Source organism: Dipodomys spectabilis, unplaced genomic scaffold (genome assembly GCF_019054845.1).
Source record: "Dipodomys spectabilis isolate Male_0828 unplaced genomic scaffold, ASM1905484v1 ptg000081l, whole genome shotgun sequence".
In the NCBI taxonomy this organism is placed as follows: domain Eukaryota; kingdom Metazoa; phylum Chordata; class Mammalia; order Rodentia; family Heteromyidae; genus Dipodomys; species Dipodomys spectabilis.
Genome location: NW_024870758.1, coordinates 1,892,385 through 1,910,799, shown reverse-complemented (window position 1 = coordinate 1,910,799; position 18,415 = coordinate 1,892,385). Strand labels below are relative to the sequence as shown.

General features: G+C 36.3%; 1 protein-coding gene across 3 annotated transcripts in view; it reads left to right on the top strand.

The window, feature by feature from the left end:
* Zranb3 (zinc finger RANBP2-type containing 3) overlaps positions 1–18,415 on the top strand; it is a 210,834-nt gene that overhangs the window by 82,385 nt on the left and 110,034 nt on the right. For all 3 annotated transcript variants that reach the window (XM_042683551.1, XM_042683549.1, XM_042683550.1), the window contains exon 3: positions 8,147–8,165. In XM_042683551.1, the coding sequence (XP_042539485.1) occupies positions 8,147–8,165 (19 nt within the window). The remainder of the gene's footprint in view (positions 1–8,146; positions 8,166–18,415) is intronic.

Sequence of the window (18,415 nt, the reverse complement as noted above, 5' to 3'; positions counted from 1 at the left end):
CGCCCATACCTTGAGTTCAAGCCCCAAAACCAACAACAGCAACAACAACAAAAAGAATATATTTGTTGAAAGTAGTTGGTAACTTTTGCCCTTTTTTTTGTTTGCTTAGTTGGTTTTGGTGGCACTAGGGATTGAGCGGACTTGTGTTGCCAGTTAACTGGGACATGTTTGAAGAACTGAAATTGGAGAAGGATTTTGTATCTTTTAAATAGGTGTGTACTTATGAATGCATAATGAAAGTTAGAAATAAATAATGAAAAAAATGAAAAAATAGTTATTATATTGAGTCTTTGCAATTATATGAAAAAATATTTTAAGAAATTATTGTGTCTTGAAAAAAATTATTACGGTTTGGTTCCTTAACTCAGGGAATGTTCTTAATTGCTTAGTATAGAACTGGATGAAATTGTTAACATTAAGTTATGCTTGCTCACATGTACCATATAAAGGATTAGGGATTTGTTCCTAATAATGGAAAGGTTCCATGTGAGTGTACAAAACCAAGTATTCTCTGTACCTACACTGAGCCTGCTTCTGAGGCTGCAGAGATTAAGTAGATACTGTTTTGAGATATTATGCTCTGACTCTTGTACATAGAATTCCAAAGAGATTAAATACTCATTGTTATATCTATATATCTCATTAAATTTTCTGTGTAATCAAAATACTCAGTTGGAGAGTTTTGGTGTTTTATTTTTGCAAATATGATTTATTCAAAAGAAATGAATGTTAATCATAGAAAAGGTATGTTTCTATATAAAGAAATTGGAGAAAAGCTTCAGGTTAGATATAAATTGTTCTGTTCTGTAAGCCTCAGAATAGAAATTTATCTGGTGTGTAAAGTGATTTTAAGAAAAGTACAGGGCTGGGAAGGTGGCTCAGTGGTAGAGTGCTTGCCTTGCATGCCTGATGCCCTGGGTTTGATTCCTCAGCACCACATAAGCAAAAAGGAAAAAGCCGGAAGTGGTGCTGTGGCTCAAGTGGTAGAGTGCTAGCCTTAAGCTGAAGAGCTGAGGGACAGCGCCCAGGCCCAGAGTTCAGGCCCCATGACTGGACCCAAAAAAAAAAAAAGAAAAGTACAATGCTTTTCAGTTTTTCTGTTTTCTGTCCATATCAGCATTTGAATTAAAAATATCGAACACTGAACATATGCATCCAAAGATATGGATGTGGCAAACATTGGAATATGTATTGATTTTGTAAGTGGATGCTTAATGTGAGGATCCTCAGGATTTGAAAACAATTCAGTGAAATAGAAATTTGCTTTTTGATGTCTGCAGCCAGTATGGATAATTTACAATGCAAACAATTAATAATGGATTTCCCAAAAAAGAATGTTATTTTTAAAATTAGAAAACTGAACTGCTTATACACTTCTGGAAGAATTGTAAACTGTTGGTACACTGAACTAAGTTTGGCAAATACAATGGATAGTCTTTAACAAGGAGGTTTTCTTTTTAATTGTAGGTTAAAGTCCCCATAACTTGTCCTATTTGACATTTCACAATGGAGGGAAAAGCTATTTTGTTTCCATGCACAACTATGGCTATTGGCAGCCCTCCATTTACAAAATAGCTTTTAGTTTCAATCAAACATGGTATATAATTTCTAAAAAGTGAAAAATTATACCAACTGTATTTGTGTTTTTGAAATTTATAGTAGCTTATTAAGTTCTTTAGTTACCTTATTTTCTTTCTCACTGCTGTTTCCCTCTACTACGCAGGATTTCAAATGCTTTGTTGTTACTGTCTTAAATTTTCTTTATTTTATTGAGACTGGATCTTAGTATGTTGCTCAGACTGATCTTGAACTCATGGTCTTAAGTGATCCTCCCATCTCAGTATCTATTATTATTATTATTTTATCATTACTATTGCTATTATTATTATTATTTTGCCAGTATTAGAGCTCAAACTTAATACTTCCCGCTATTGCTTAGTTTTTTCCAGCTCGAGGCAGGGGCTCTTTACCTTCCTTGAGCCACACCTTCACTTCCAACATTTTGCTGGTTAATTGGAGATAAAGAGTCTCTTGGATTTGTCTCCCCACAACTTGGCTTCATGTCTCAGTCTTCAGATCTTAGGTTCCTGAGTAGGTAGGATTATAGGCACAAGCCACCAGTGCCCAGCTCTTTGTCCTATTTTTAATCTTTGCACCAAATTTCCTTCCTAATTTTGTCTGCTGCTTTTCACTGTCCACAAACTCCTTGACCACTTTTGCCTTATGCTTACAACTTTCCTGCTAGTAAGTTAGTAGGTGGCCTTTTTATCTCATTCTGTGTAACATCTTTGTGATATTTATCACTGACAACCTTTCACTCTGTTGAAGGACAGTTAGGTAAGGATATTCAGTCTTACTGGAGATATCTAAAGGAAGCCTAATGCTGTCTTATTAAACTCACTCAGTTTCCAAAGCAGGGAAATTCTACAGGCCTCATTTTAGGAAAATCTAGCCCATTTAGATGGATATAGGTTGATTGTAACCTGAAGGGTCTTTGGATACCTAAAAACCAAACTATTCCATTGATCTATAGCCCTGTTTTGTATTTTTTCTCCAGTTCTCTACACTGGTTCTCAGTCAGTCACAATGCAAGTTAGCTGCATACTACCCTGCCCTGAAGGTACCCTGAAAGATTAAATAGACTTTGCCAGAGAACCACACAGACATTCATGTACAGAGAATAAAGAAAGGTTTATTGCTGGGAAAGGGGGCCAGCAAGACTCCTTCTTACAAGGGAGAAGTGAGAAGCACCAGCTATTGTCTGAGGTGACCTATATAACCTAGGAGGCTTAGGAGGGGCTAGGCTGCGTGAGACTCTGGTGTGAACGTGTGGGCCAGTGGTTTCATCATGGCGGACTAGGATTTATGGCTTCTGTCCAAATAGTAGATAAGGGCTTCTGCGACTCCCAGACCTGAAGGTTACTCTAAGGGGCTTTTGTTGCCTTATATGGTGGTAGCTGCCCCAGAGAAGTGCCATCCCAAGGTAAAGTTGGTTGGAAGTTGATTATTTACTGCCTTTACTACATAGGCCTAGTGTTGCCTGGAAAGGGAGCATGCTAAGCTGTGGCGAAGGGAAGGAGTGGACTAATCCATGGGAAAGGAGCTCATTTCGCTAACATACCCATCAGAGCCCTAAGTGTTAGTAGCCTGTTGTATCAGTAAGTGATCAAACTTAAAAAGTTAAGAAATCTGAGGTTGAGCATAGAAAAGAATAAATCCCAGTGAGGCTGACATGTTTAAGAATACCCTGAATTGTTCTTGTTCCATTATAAATGCATTTTGATGACTCTAAAATTAATTATCTCTCCAGTCCTTACCACTTCTGTGACTTTGATAACCAATGCCCTACTCAATAATCTGACTTGGCTATCTTTTAGCTATCTCAAATCCACACTAAATTGATTGTCATCCCAAAGCTGTTCCTCTTCCAGTCTTTCCTGTTAGAAAATGGGGTCATCAACCCTTTTTGCAGTTAATTGCTTTAGCCTATATATCTTGAGTTACTCTTGACATATTTCTCTTTTATAACTACTTCTAGTCTCATATACCAATTGATAAACAGCTAATCAATTGACTTACCAGGTCTACTTTCAAAATACTCCTTAAACTGAGTACTTCTTAACCTAAGTGATCATCATATATCATTGTTTCAGTTCTTGTGACTTGTAGATTACTTTCTGTGCTTCTGTTTTTGCCTTCCCCAATTTATTTTCTGTGAACTAATCTTTTTAAAAGGTAACATATTCAAAAGATTCTAAGAAAATCCATCTACATGCCATCACTGGTAAACTTCATGATTGGACCTCCAGCTCTTTCCAACCTTATTTTCTGCTCTTCTCCTTGAGCACTGAGCTACAACCACAGTAACTTCCTTGCCCTTTTAAACTACATTAATAACTATCTCAGGATCTATGAACTTGCTGATCACTCTCTCCAGATTTTCTCGTGACTATCATTAAATTTGTCCTCATCAAATTTGTTCATATTGCCTATCAGAGAAGCTGTTCCTGATCACTATAAAATAGTGCCTTCCTTTCTATCCCTATTCTGCCTTATTCTACTAAATCCATATTTATTTGCATTTCTTTTTTATTAATTTTTTATTGTAAAAATGTTGTACCGAGGGGTTACAGTTACATGAGTAGGGTAATGAGTACACTTCATAGGGAGCATTGTTACCTCCTCCTTTATTTCCCCCCACCATCACTTCCCTCCCCAACTCCCCCCCCACATTGTAAAGTTTGTTTTCAATATAGTGTCCTGTACATCTTGTCATCACAATGGGTCAGCTTGCATTCTCATTTACCCATTCTGCAATATCCCTTTCCCTCCCCAAATTAAAATATGTATACAAGGTGCAGAACACCAGCATCAAATCCAGTGAAAACAGGGGTTATTCCATAAGGGCAAGAACTTACAATAGAAACAAAAGAATCACATAGTGTATTGTAAGTACATTAAAAACACTAGCAAGAAAGAGAGAGGAATAAAAACAAAAAACCTCTTGTGTCCCTGTCTTGGGATACATTTTGCTTAACATTATCTCATATGGTCATATGTACATAGCCTTTGACCTACTCTGCTTGTTCCTAGACAAGTACTAATCACTGCTAACAAGGGAAACCATGGGACCTATGTTTCTTTGGGCCTTGCTTACTTCACTTAATATAATTTTTTCCAAGTCTTTCCATTTCCTAACAAAAGAGGCAATGTCATTTTTTTCTAATGGAGGCATAGAATTCCATTGTGTGTGTATGTGTATACATACATATACATACATTCATACATATATATACACATATATACATGCATATATACACATATATGTATATATGTATGTTTATATATACATATATATATATATATATATACCACATTTTCTTGGTCCATTCATCTACTGAGGCGTATCTGGGTTGGTTCCATATCCTAGCTATGGTAAATAATGCTGTAATAAACATGGTTGTGCTGGCAGCTTTGGTATGACCTTGTTTGTGATCCTTTGGGTAAATGCCCAAAAGTGGGATTGCTGAGTCATAGGGGAGCTCTATGTGGAGTCTTTTGAGGAACCTCCGTAGTGCTTTCCAGAATAGAAGAAGCAATCCAAAATTTCATATGGAACAATAAAAGATGCGAGTAGCAAAAACAATCCTTAGAACAGTGCTGGAGGAATATCAATTCCAAATTTCAAACTCTACTACGAAACCATAGTAATCAAAACAGCTTGGTACTCGCACAAGAACAGACCTGAGGACTAATGGAATAGGACTGAAGACCCAGAAATGAACTCATAGAACTATAGCCACCTAATCTTTGACAAGGGAGCTAAAGAAATAGAATGGAAGAAAGACAGCCTTTTCAGTAAATGATGCTGGCAAAATTGGTGAAACACTTTTAAACTATATCCATGTATATCACCCTGCACCAGAATCAACTCCAAATGGATCAAAGACCTTGAAATAAAAGCAGACTCCATGTAAACATTATAGGAAGGAATAGGAGAAACTCCAGGATTTCTTGGCACAGGCTGAAATTTTCTTAATAGAGACCCAGAAGCACAACAAATGAAAGAAAGTTTGGACAAATGGGACTGTATGAAACTGCAGAGCTTCAGCATGGCAAAGGACATAGCTAGCAAGATCAACAGAAAGCCCACCGACTGGGAGAAGATCTTCACTAGCCATACAATAGACAAGGGCCTCATATCTAAAATATTCCTGGAACTGAAAAAGTTAAATCCCCCAACAGCAAATCCTCAAAGAAACAACTGCCCGATTAACAAATGGGCTAAAGACTTAAAGAGAGACTTCTCTGAAGAGGAAGTAAGAATGGCCAATAGACACATGAAAGAAAATGCAAATCAAGATGCTGAGATTCCACCTCACCCCAGCTAGAATGGCTACAATCAAGAAATCTACTAACAACAGATGCTGGAGGGGGTGTGGCCAAAAGGGAACCCTACTGCTTTGTTGGTGGGAGTGTAAATTTATTTGCATTTCATCTTTTTTCATCCCACCTTCCATGAGAGGTAGGGCTTCTAAATTCATTACTATGTCTCTAGTACCTAGAAAGGTGCAAGTTACAGAGTAGTTCCTCAATAAATAATACACAAATAATATTAAGGAATGATACCTTTAACAAGTTTAATTTATATTTCAACATGAAACACTATGTATTCATATGAATCCTTATGTTTTCCAGGTATTAATTTTTATTTCCATTCTCTAGAATTGCGCTACAACTAATACAACATACCTTTTATTTATATGTGTATATATGTATATATACATATATATGTATATTTGTGTGTGTGTGTGTGTGTGTGTGGTATTGGTGGGCTTAACTCATAGTCTTATGCTTTCTAGGAAGGCATTCTACCACTTGAGCTGCCACCTCAGTGTTAAGACTTTGCCTTTCACCTAAAATATTTGTGTTTTTACATTATTATTACTCAGGTGTGTTATCTAATAATTATTCTAGCACTAGGGAGGGGAAGGCAGGAGAACTTCAAGTTTAAGGTTAGCCTCAGCTATATAGTGAGACCTTGTCTTAGAAAATAAACAACTTTAAAAATCCAATGGACAGGGATATAGCTCAGTGATACAGCACTTACTTAGCATGCACATAATTAGGGAATCTGACATGCCTTTTCTTTCCAAGAACTGAAGTTCACTTTACCTATAACTTATTCCTTGACAATATGTTTACTATAACTTTTTTTTGTTGATTGTGTGGCTTGAACTCAAGACATGGGCACTGTAGCTGAGCTCAAGGCTAGCGCTCTGCCACTTTGAGCCACAGCTCCACTTCTGATTTTCTGGTGTTTACTTGGAGATAAGAGTCTCACAGATTTTCCTGCCTGGTCTGGCTTTGAACCATGATCTTCAGATCTGAGCTTCCTGAGTAGCTAGGATTACAGGTGTGAGCCACCAGAGCCCAGCTACTATAACTTTTTAATTTGTATTTTATAATAAATCTTCAAGTGGTAGAGCGTTCGCCTTGTGCTGAAGAGCTGAGGGACAGAGCCCAGGCCCAGAGTTCAAGCCCCACGACCGACCAAAAAAAAAAAAAAAGAAATTTGGAAGTGGTGCTGTAGCTCAAGTGGTTGAGCGCTCGCCTTGAGTTGAAGAGCTGAGGGACCACGCCCAGGCCCAGAGTTCAAGCCCCACGACCAACAAAAAATAAAGGAATAACAGTAAAATGGAAATAGGGACTTCATTCCTTGCCAGTTTTTGTAATATGATTTCTTTATGTTGCTTAGAAGTCTCCTCAGTTGAGATTTCTGTTTTTTACTAAAAATGTGCTCACCCTCATTGGATCCAGTGGTCAACGTGACCATACTAACTATTCTTTCTCTTTATCTGCTTTTTCTTCTACTTAGAACCTAAGATTTTATTTACTTCTACAAGTACATTAGAAAGAATGGAGAAGTGAATATTTAACAAAATAATATTAATCAAGTCAGCTTGAGCTAGGTGCCGATGACTCACACCTTGTAATCCTAGCTATTCAGGAGGTCAAGATCTGAGGATTGAGGTTCAAAGCCAGCACAGGCAGGAAAATCTGGAGACTTACCTCCAATTAACCACCAGAATACCAGAAGTGGCACTGTGGCTAAAGTGGTAAAGTGCTAGCCTTGAGTTGAAGAGCTCAGGGACAGCACCCAGGCCCAGAGTTCAAGCCAGATGACTGACACCCCCCAAAAAAAATCAGCTTGACATTAGATTTAGCATATATCCTATAACACATAATTAGATGTTTAACTTGTGACAAGATGTGTTTAGCATTTCATTTTCTGTATTTTAATCTAACATTCTTCTAATCCTTAGGCAGGACCAATCTTAATTTTAGGGTATGGGTAAAAGTCATTGGTATAGTGACTTGCCATTTTGCTTAACGTTTTGCAGTTCTCTCCATGTGTGGATCATTGGAATTTTGCAAGTTCTAACATTCCCATTTAGACATTCCTGACAGTGAGAGAGATATAAAACCAGCACTGGCCAATTTTCTCATGCATTCTTATAACACTTTTTTCTGGCTTAGTACTCTAGCATTTGTAAACTATTTTGTGGCAGGTTACCTCATCAGAAATTTTAAGATGGTTAACATTACTAAATAAGAAATTAATATTTGTTTTTGTTTTTTCCAGGTGTATGGTGGCTGATGAAGTAAGTGTTTTCATGTCTTTTATATAATTTCACAAGTAGTTTTTCGTGTAGTCTATTTTTTATATTCACTTTCTTCCTATTTTTCCAGTTGACCATATGTCTATCTATACAGGATATAGGAAGACATAGGGTTATGGGAAGGCAGTGTGAGAAAGAAGAGAATGAAAGATGTTGGAAAAGATGTAGTGTTTTGGGGGTATGAATGTATATTTTCAAGATGTGTTTGTGGAACATTAGTTAATGTTTACCTCGCTTATCCAAAATTTTGATAGTGTTGTCTACAATGCACATTCTTTGAATATTCCCAAATAGCAGACTCTTTTTCTTTTTTCTTTATTTTGTATTGTGAAAATGCTGTACAGAGGTGTTACAGTTACATGAGCAAGGTACTGAATACATTTCCTATTGAGCATTGTTACCTCCTCCTTTGTTTTCTCCCTCCATCCCTTCCTTCCCACCTCCACAAAAACAACTCCCTCCCACCCCAACCCCCAAAGTTGTAAAGTTCGTTTTCAGCATAGTATTTTGTACATATCATTGTTCCAATGTGTATCCAGTATCCTTATTTAAGCATTTTGTTTTTTCCCTTCTCGCTGAATTAGAGAAGTGTATATACAAGATAGATACAGGGTACCGACATCAAGTACAGTGAATACAGAGGTTATACCATGGGGGAGGAACATGCAAAGAAAAAACAAACAAAAAAAAATCACATGGTACATTATAAAAAAAATCACATGGTACATTATAAATATGTTAGAAACAATAGCAAGCAAGAAAAAAGATATTTGTGCCCCTATCTTGGGGTTCATTTCTCTTAACATCATCTTACATGACCGGTCATATGTACATAGTTTTTGGCCTCTTCTGCTTGTCTACACATGTACTAGTTATTGCAAATAAGGAAAACCATGGGACCTATGTTTCTTGCCTGGCCTACTTCACTTAATATAATTTTCTCCAAGTCTTTCCATTTCCTAACAAATGGGGCAATGTCATTCTTTCTGATGAAGGCAAGAATTCCATTGTGTATATATACTACATTTTCTTGATCCATTCATCTACTGAGGGGCATCTGGGTTCGTTCCATATCTTAGCTATGGTAAATAATGCTGCAATAAACATAGTTGTGCTGGTAGCTTTGGTATGGCCTCTGTGTGATCATTTGGGTAAATGCTTAAAAGTGGGATTGCTGAGTCATAGGAGAGCTCTATGTGGAGTCTTTTGAGGACCCTCCATACTGCTTTCCAAAGTGGTTGAACAAGTTTACACTCCCACCAACAATGCAGTAAGGTTCCCTTCTGTCCACATCCCCTCCAGCATCTGTTATTAGAATTCCCAATTATAACCATTTTATGGCTAGAGAGGTTCAACATTTCTTCATGTGTCTACTGGCCATTCTTTTTTTTTTTTTTTTTTGGGTCAGGTCGTGAAGCCTGAACTCTCAGCCCTTCAGCTCAAGGCTAGCGCTCTACCACTTGAGCCACAGCGCCACTTTCGGCTTTTTTTCATCTTGCTTATGTGGTGCTGAGGAATCGCACCCAGCGCCTCAGGCATGCAAGGCAAGTGCTCTACCACTGAACCACCTTCCCAGCCCCCTACTGGCCATTTTTATTTCCTCTTCAGAGAAGTCTCTGTAAGTCTTGAGCCCACTTATTTATTGGGCAGTTGTTTCTTTGAGGATTTGTTTTTGGGGAATTTAATTTTTTGAGTTCCAAGTATATTTTAGCTATGGGACCCTTTTCCGTTGTATCGCTAGTGAAAATCTTCTCCTTGCTAACTATGTCCTTTGCCATGCTGAAGCTCTGCAGCTTCATGCAATCCCATTTGTCAACCTTTCTTGGATTTGTTGTTTCTGGGTCTCTATTAAGAAAATTTCAGCCAAAATTTCAGTGCCAAGCAGACCTAGGGTTTTTCTTATTCCTTCCTATAATGTTTTCAGGGTAGCAGATCCTTTTTCTACCTGTCATATTACTGCTTCCTTAAAAACTAAACTTTTTTTTTTTTTTTGTCAATCGTGGGGCTTGAACTCTGGGCCTGGGCACTGTCCCTCAGCTCTTTAGCTCAAGGCAGCAATCTACTACTTGAGCCACAATGCCACTTTTGGTTTTCTGGTGGTTAATTGGATACCTCTTAGCCTGAGCTGGCTTTGATCCGTGATTCTCAGATCTCTGCCTTCTAAGCTAGGATTACAGGCGTCATCCACTGGTGCCCAATTAGAAACTAAACGTTTAGATTTTCCTCTAAAAGTTATTTTTAATTCTTTTCTATGAATATGAAACTAGGTGGCATTGTATAAGTAAACAATCTTATACATTAAAGTAGCATGTACTTAGGTGTATATCCATATTAATGTTTTCTCACTGAAATTGAAACTCTTATTTGAACTATGATTACAGACTTTTTCAAAGTTTTACAGTACAAATCAGCAAATTCTATTTTTTAATGCTAGTTTAAGAAACATGTTGGTGTTGTTCATGATGGTTTTTTATGAGTAATCGCAAAACATACTTTTGAAAATATAATAGAAGCAAAGAACCGGAACCTCAATTTTATAGAAGTTGTAGTCTTATTACAAAATTCTTTTAATTAATTGTGATTTGGTTTTAGTTATATATAGACTTTTACCAGTAACTCCTTTCTACAGCTGCTTCTTTAATAACTCTTCTTAAAATTGGAAGCGTGGCTCAGTTAGTGGAGAGTTAACCAGTGAGTAAAAGTAGCTGCAGATACTGAGTTTGAGTCTTGGTCTCAGCCCTATAGGAAAATAAAAAGTCTTCTTTAATAATTCTTCTCCACAGCTTCTTTGTAGAGAAATTAATGTAGAGTTTCTCAGTTCATGCTGATTTATAATTACCTAAGTTTTTGGTTTGAATTCTTCATTTAATAGGCACTTAATTAGCTAGATATTATGGCTAGAAGCATAATCATTGTCTCTGGGTATCTTTAATAATAGAATTGGGGAAACAAAATGTAGACATTTGGGAACCAATTACCAGAAATTTCTTTTCTATAGTATGATGAGTTCCAAAGGATTGTTCAGAAATTAATGCTTTTGAAAGTCAAAAATAACTGAAGGAGACTTTCTTTAGTTCACAAACATGTTTTCATCAAAGAGAATATGAATTTATTTTTACAATCTCAAGCGAGGTATAATCATTTCTACCAGTATCACATCTATAATTATATGTAATATATAGTATGTATACACACATATATAATATATACAATACATGTATATATAAACTGTCAGAATGGATCAATTTTATATCCACAGAAAATATATTATTGAAGCTAATACTGCTCTTGATTATCTCCATAAGTAAGTCATGGACAAAGTCTTAACAACCTTAGTGTCCATTTTGATGTCATAGAGATTTGAATAGGCTTTTAATCAAGAGAATTATCAGTTGATTGATACAAACATTGATTGAAATAAACATTTTATCAGCACCTAAACCTCAATTGACTGGGTACATTGTCCAACAATTTCTATTCTCTAACCATTATTCAGGGTTCATGGTAAACCCTTACTTAGCAGGTTCTTTTCATTATACCAGGTGTTTTTCATCTTCTCTTGTTATTTTCAGTTACTTAGCACTTCTTACATGTTGAATGATTTGTCATCATCTTTCAAAATCTTTTAATTTTTATTTTTATTTATTTATTTTTTTGTTTTGTTTTTTGCCGGTCATGGGGCCTGAACTCTGGGTCTGGGCGCTGTCCCTCAGCTCTTCAACTCAAGGCTAGTGCTCTACCACTGAAGCCACAGTGCCACTTCCGGCTTTTTCTGTTTATGTGGTGCTGAGGAATCGAACCCAGGGCCTCATGCTTGCAAGGCATGCACTCTACCGCTGAGCTACCTTCCAAGCCCCATCTTTTAATTTTTAAAACTTAATTAGCTCAAAGAGCCATTGAGTTTTATAATACTTACAATTCCTCTTTTTTTGGTGCCCATCCTGGGGCTTGAACTCAGGGCCTGGGCATTATCTCTGAGTGGTATAGTCAAGGCTAGTTCTGTACCACTTGAAACACAGCTTCACTTATGGCTTTTTGGTGGTTAATTGGAGAGTTTCAAGGACTTTCATGCATAGCTGGCTTTGAACCTTGAACCTCAGTCTCAGCATTCTGAGTAGCTAGGAATATAGGAGTGAACCAAAAACCAATAGAATTTTGAAGATGAATTATTTAATTCCTACTTGATTTATGGTTTGTGATGTTAAATCCTATTAATAATGTCAGTTAACCAGAAAAGCCTCACCTTTACAAATGAATACAAAAAACAAGCTATAGAAATAAATAGAATGGTATAAAAATCTAAGATCACAGCTCATTATTACTCCCATACTATTGTATTGGTTGAGTTGAAATGCTATTTTCATGGAATATTATTGAGCTGCTGCAGATGAAAGTGAGTATATTAAAAGTGTTGAAGTAGAAAGAACTTGTATATATGTAAATTATATGAACTCTAGTTTGACCTTAATTCTGTTTTCTAATGCTCTTCTTTTTCTCTTACCGCAAATGGTATGGAGATTAGAGATGGAAGTGAAATTTGTAATTTAAAGGTCAACCATTTTTCTGATTGGTAAATTTAAAAGTATATTTTGATAGTGATGATTATTCGACTCCTCAATAGCTGAAAGCCTTAAGAGAGCAGTTTTACTTCTGTGTTATTGTTTTAAAGACACTTGAATACACACTTTGAGTATTGTATAATTTAGCTGTCTGCTGTGATCTTCTCTATCTTTAGAAACAAATGACTTATTTCACTGATATTACTCCCTTTTCCTTTTAGTATTTTTCTAGTTAACTTCATTCTAATGCATTCAGTCTTTGTATAATCCATCTACTATATATGACAGTCATTCACTTAAAACTGAAATGTAGATATAAGTTTTCTTTTATTCTCCTTAATTGTGTACTCATTGTGTATTACATAACTATTTTAGGTAAGCAACAAAGCTGCAATCATTTATCAAATGAATTTTACATACTTAGCTTAAGCTTTGCATTACCTCTTTTTTCATTTTCTTCATTTATATGTACTTAAGTGTTGTTTTAAGTAGTATGCAGAAATACTTGTAAACTTGTAATACATACTAATGGAATTCCAATCATGGAGCATAGTTAGAATGTTGTCCTATTATATGTTTTTTTAAATAATCAGTTTTAAAGTACATCTTTGTTCATTTGTTCTTTGAGAATTATTGAAAGTATTTATTCCTAAAAGGATATTTCAATGTGAAAATAGTTTTATATCAACATATAGGAGAAAATTCAATTGCCTGGTACATAGGGAAAATATTCAGCATGCATTCTTTCTACCTTGTCAGATTTTAAAGGCTGGTATTCTTTCTACAAGTTTAGTATTTACAAAATTCTGTTTTTTTTTTTGTCGGTCGTGGGGCTTGAACTAAATAAAGGCTAGGCACCATCCCTCAGCTCTTCAAGTGGCAAGCACTCTGCCACTTGAGCCACAGCACCACTTCCGGCTTTTTCTGTTTATGTGGTGCTGAGGTATTGAACCAAGGGCCTCATGCATGTGAGGCAAGCACTCTACCACCTTCTGAGCCCCTTTAGCAAAGTCTTGTAGTGTTTTGACTTAAGAAAAACCCTGTACTTACATGAGTAGCTATTACTGTGTCAGAATTGACCGAATTTTCTTAGTATATAGATTGTCTTGTCTGTAGTGTCTGTTATTGGACCCAGAATATTTTCATATATCTCTTATGTAATACTTCTTGTAAGTTCCCCCTTTCCCCCACCCACAGCTTTCTTTTTTGTTGGTCCTGGTGCTTGAACTCAGGGCCTGGAAGCTGTCCCTGAGCTTTTATGCTCAAAGCTAGTGCTCTACCTATTACTTTGTTCTACAGCTTCACTTTCAATTTTCTGGTGGTTAGTTGGAAATAAGAATCTCATGTACTTTCCTGTGCCATCTGGCTTTGTACCACAATACTCAGTTCTCAACCTCCTTAGTTGCTAGATTACAGGTGTGAGCCACCAGCTCTTGGTTTTCTTTAGTGTACTTTCTTTAGTTTACTTCCTGTAACATTTTAGCAGAGAGGAGGGTAGTATTATCAAATATAATTTTTTTTGACAGTCATAGTGCTTATAGTCAGGGCCTGGACATTGTCCCTGAGCTGCTTTTCCTCAAGGCTAGCACTCTACCACTTGAGCTACAGAGCCTCTTCCAGCCTTTTCTGTTTATATGGTACTGAGGCTTCATGCAGACTATGTAAGCATTCTACCACTAAGTGACATTCCCAGCCCCAAATACACTATTTCTATCATTCCTTTTTCAAAAGAAAAAGGGAACCATTTGTCAAGGTGGAAATAATTCCTGGTTTGACTTGTTTGGTGACTATTTGGGAACAAATTAATAGGTATTTGTGATAGAGGCCCTATATTTACCATACAGGGAGGAGAGATTATGCAACATGTTCAATGCTGTTAAAAGTACATGGGTAGGGGGCTGGGAAGGTGGCTCAGTGGTAGAGCGCTTGCCTTGCATGCCTGAGGTCCTGGGTTCAATTCCTCAGCACCCCATAAGAAAAAAGAAAAAAGCCGGAAGTGGCGCTGTGGCTCAAGTGGTAGAGCACTAGTCTTAAGCTGAAGAGCTGAGGGACAGCGCCCAGGCCCAGAATTCAGGCCCCACGACCGGACCCAAAAAAAAAAAAAGTACATAGGTAGAAGTATTTCTGTAGACAAAAGCCAAGCTTTGTCTGTTACTCTGTAGCTAGAAATATGTGGATGTTTTTAGAAACCAAAGAGAACCTCCTTGTTAGGTTGTATTGAAAAGACCTGAAAATTGATGTGATGATGCAGATTCTTCCAATGTTAACTTATCAATTTAAAAACGAAGAGATAGAGGGCCTCATGCAGGTGTTCTATGACTTGAACCACTCCCCACCTCTTCTTTTTTTTAATTGCATTAATTTTTCAGATAGAGTCATAAGTCTTTTTGCCAGGGTCAGCCTTGTACCATAATTTTTCTACCTGTCATTTAGGTGTCTGGGTTTATAGGTGTAATCCACTTGCATTTGTAAATAAAAACTATTTAGAAATACTTTTCACTGTCAGTTCCTTTTCCTTTTCCCACCTGTCCTGGGGCTTAAACTCAGGGCTTGAGGAGATGTGTCTGAGGGTTTGTTTGCTCAAGATTAGTGCTTTATCACTTAAGTCACAGCTCACTTTGGCTTTTTGGTGCTTAATTGGAGATAAAAGTCTCAAGGTGTTTCCTGCTCAATCTGGCTTGAAATGTGATCCTCAAATCTCAGCCTCCTGAATAACTAATATTCCAAGGCTGAGCCATTATACCTGGCAATTCTTCAACCAATGTCTTTCACATAATTTTAATGTAGATGAAGTCTAGATTATCATTTTTTTTCTTTTATTGTTCATTTAGAGCTTATTGACAAATCTAAAGTCATCTAGATTTTTCTTATGTTATCTTCTATATTTTGTATGTGTTATCTAGTCTGGGTTAATATTTGTGAAAATTATAAATATCTAATTTTATTTTTACTGGCAAACAGCTGATTTTCCATTGTTCTATTACCATTATCAAGTAGGTTTCCTTTCTCCCTTTAATTACTATTCTTCCTTTGTCAAAGATCAAAGAAGAAGAAAAGATCAATTGACCATATTTGTAGTTCTGTTTGTTTGAGTTCTCTTCTGTTAAGTCCAGAAATAGATCCACTAAATATATAACTATAAATTTCATTTAGGAATACTAGTACACTTAAAATATATTTACATTGTTTGTTGTTCTATTAAAAATAACTGAAATGTATATGTTTATCTTGTATTCTTTACTCTCCCTTGTTAATTTTAGAAGTTTTTCTGTCTATTCTTTGTAAATAACATTCCAGTTTCTCACCAGGCAGTCTGATATTAGCAGTTCTTTGTTTTTTCAAAAGGTTTTTTTTTTTTTAATCAACTCGAGAAAATTCTTCTGTATTGCTAGTTTTCTGAAAGTTTTGATCACAAATGGATGTTGGATTATATCAAGTACCTTTTCTACATTAATTGATATGATCATATATTTTGTATTCTTTTGTTAATGTGTTAATGAATTTATTAAATATTCAAACTTTGGAACTACCATGTATACATAGAATAAATGCACCTATTTGTGGTGTATATTTCTTTTGTATATAGTTTGGACTTGATTAGATAATATTTTTTGAAGATATTTACATCTAGAATCATTAAAGAATAGTTTATCATTTTTTCTTGTAGTATTTGTCTGATTTGGGTGTTAGGGCAACAGTAGCATCATATAATGACTTAGTAAGTGCTCTCTCTGTCAATGGCCAGAATGAATCAAACGAACATAGCTGCTATATATTCCACTGGAATTATGTTTCTTACATACTCTATTGTGCCCTGTTGCATGAGTAGTCAAGCACTTCATAAGCCTGCCAGTTCTCTTTCATTTTTATTTTCTAGCAGAAATTCTAGTGATACTTCCATACTTTCATGTATCTCTATCAACAACCATCAAAACCAAATGGAACATGTCTCTGAGCTTCAATAATGTCACGTTTAAAGTAAGGAATAATAAATACTTTTCTTGTGAAATTATTTTGAAAGGCATAGTATCTCAGCTACTAAACACATTTTAATTTATTTCCATTTTATTCTATTCCAAAATACAATATATTTTTAAAATATTTTGGAATCTCCACATATGCCATTCTTTGTTGATGAGTTTACTTTCTCTGTATCCCTTTAGTTTAAGTCCTTCTAAAAAGTTATCATTCATGCCATTCTTCACACAGCACTATGTCTGTACCTAATGACTGGTTGGTACCCCTTTGCTCTCATTTTCTGCTGTAATTTGAATAATGTCCTGCTATATATGTTTGCTTTTTAATTCTTTTCCATAATTGTCTGAAGAATTGTAGATCACAGGTTAATGCCTAATAAATGAACATGTGAATGACTGAGAAGACAAAACCTTTGTCTAGCCAAGTGCCTGTGGCTCACGCCTGTAATCCTAACTACTCAGGAGGCTGAGATCTGAGGATCTCAGTTCAAAGCCAATCCACGAGACTCTTACCTCCAATAAACCACTCATAAAACTGGAAGTTGCACTGTGGCTCTAGTGGTAGAGCACTAGCCTTGAGCTGAAGAGCTAAGGGAAGCTCCAGTTCAAGCCCCAGACCGATAAAAACAAGCAAACAAAAACCTTTATCTAATCCATTGTGGTGATTGTTAACTCGATAATTTAAGCTAGTCAAGAAGGGTCTCTTAGCCAGGCACCAGTGGCTCATATCTGTAATCCTGGTTGCTCATAATGCTGAGATTTGGGGGTTGAAGTTTGATAAATCTGAGAGACTATTAACTCCAGTTAACCAGCCAAAAGGTAAAAGTGAATTATGACTCAAATGGTAGAACACTAGATTGAATGGAAAAGCTAAGAAAAGGAGACCTTTTGGGACCTACAAAGAAGAAAAAAAATTCTTCATCTGGACAAGAATTATTGCTTATTGGGCTGGGATGGTGGCTCAGTGGTAGAGTGCTTGCCTTGCATCATGAGGCCCTGGGTTCAATCCCTCAGCACCACATAAACAGAAAAAGCTGGAAGTGGCGCTGTGGCTCAAATGGTAGAGTGCTAACCTTGAACTAAAGAGCCGAGGGACCGCGCCTAGCCCCAGAGTTCAGGCTCCAGGACTGACAAAAACAAAAACAAAACAAAACAAAAAAGAATTATTGCTTATTAGTCTTGTCTATTTGTCATCAGTGCTGTAAATCAGCTCCACAGTTATTAACTACCTACCTCCCAATATTTCAGGGATGGAGGAAATTATGAAAGAAATTATTTTAAGTGGGCTTGGGAGTTTGAGAATTATCTAATCCCTGTGAGCTGCTATAATAAAAACATGTACTAGCCTCCACAACAAACATTTATTACTTATAGTTCTAGTGGCTATGAAATACTAAAGCAAGATGTTTGGTAGGGACTGCTTCCTACTTCACACATCTTTTTCATTTGTGCTCACATAGTAAGAGCAGCAAAAGAATCCTTGAAATCTTTTTCAAAAGTACACTAATCCCATTTTGGGGATTAGTATAGTTTATATTTTCAACCTCATGGTCTAATTGCCCCTGGAGCATTTAATTCCTAATACCACTGCCTTGGGGGTTAGAACTTTAAACATATTAATTTGGGGAAGACAAACACATTCAATCCATGACTGATTTTTTTAAACTTTATTAAAATGGCTGCCATAAAGTCTTCC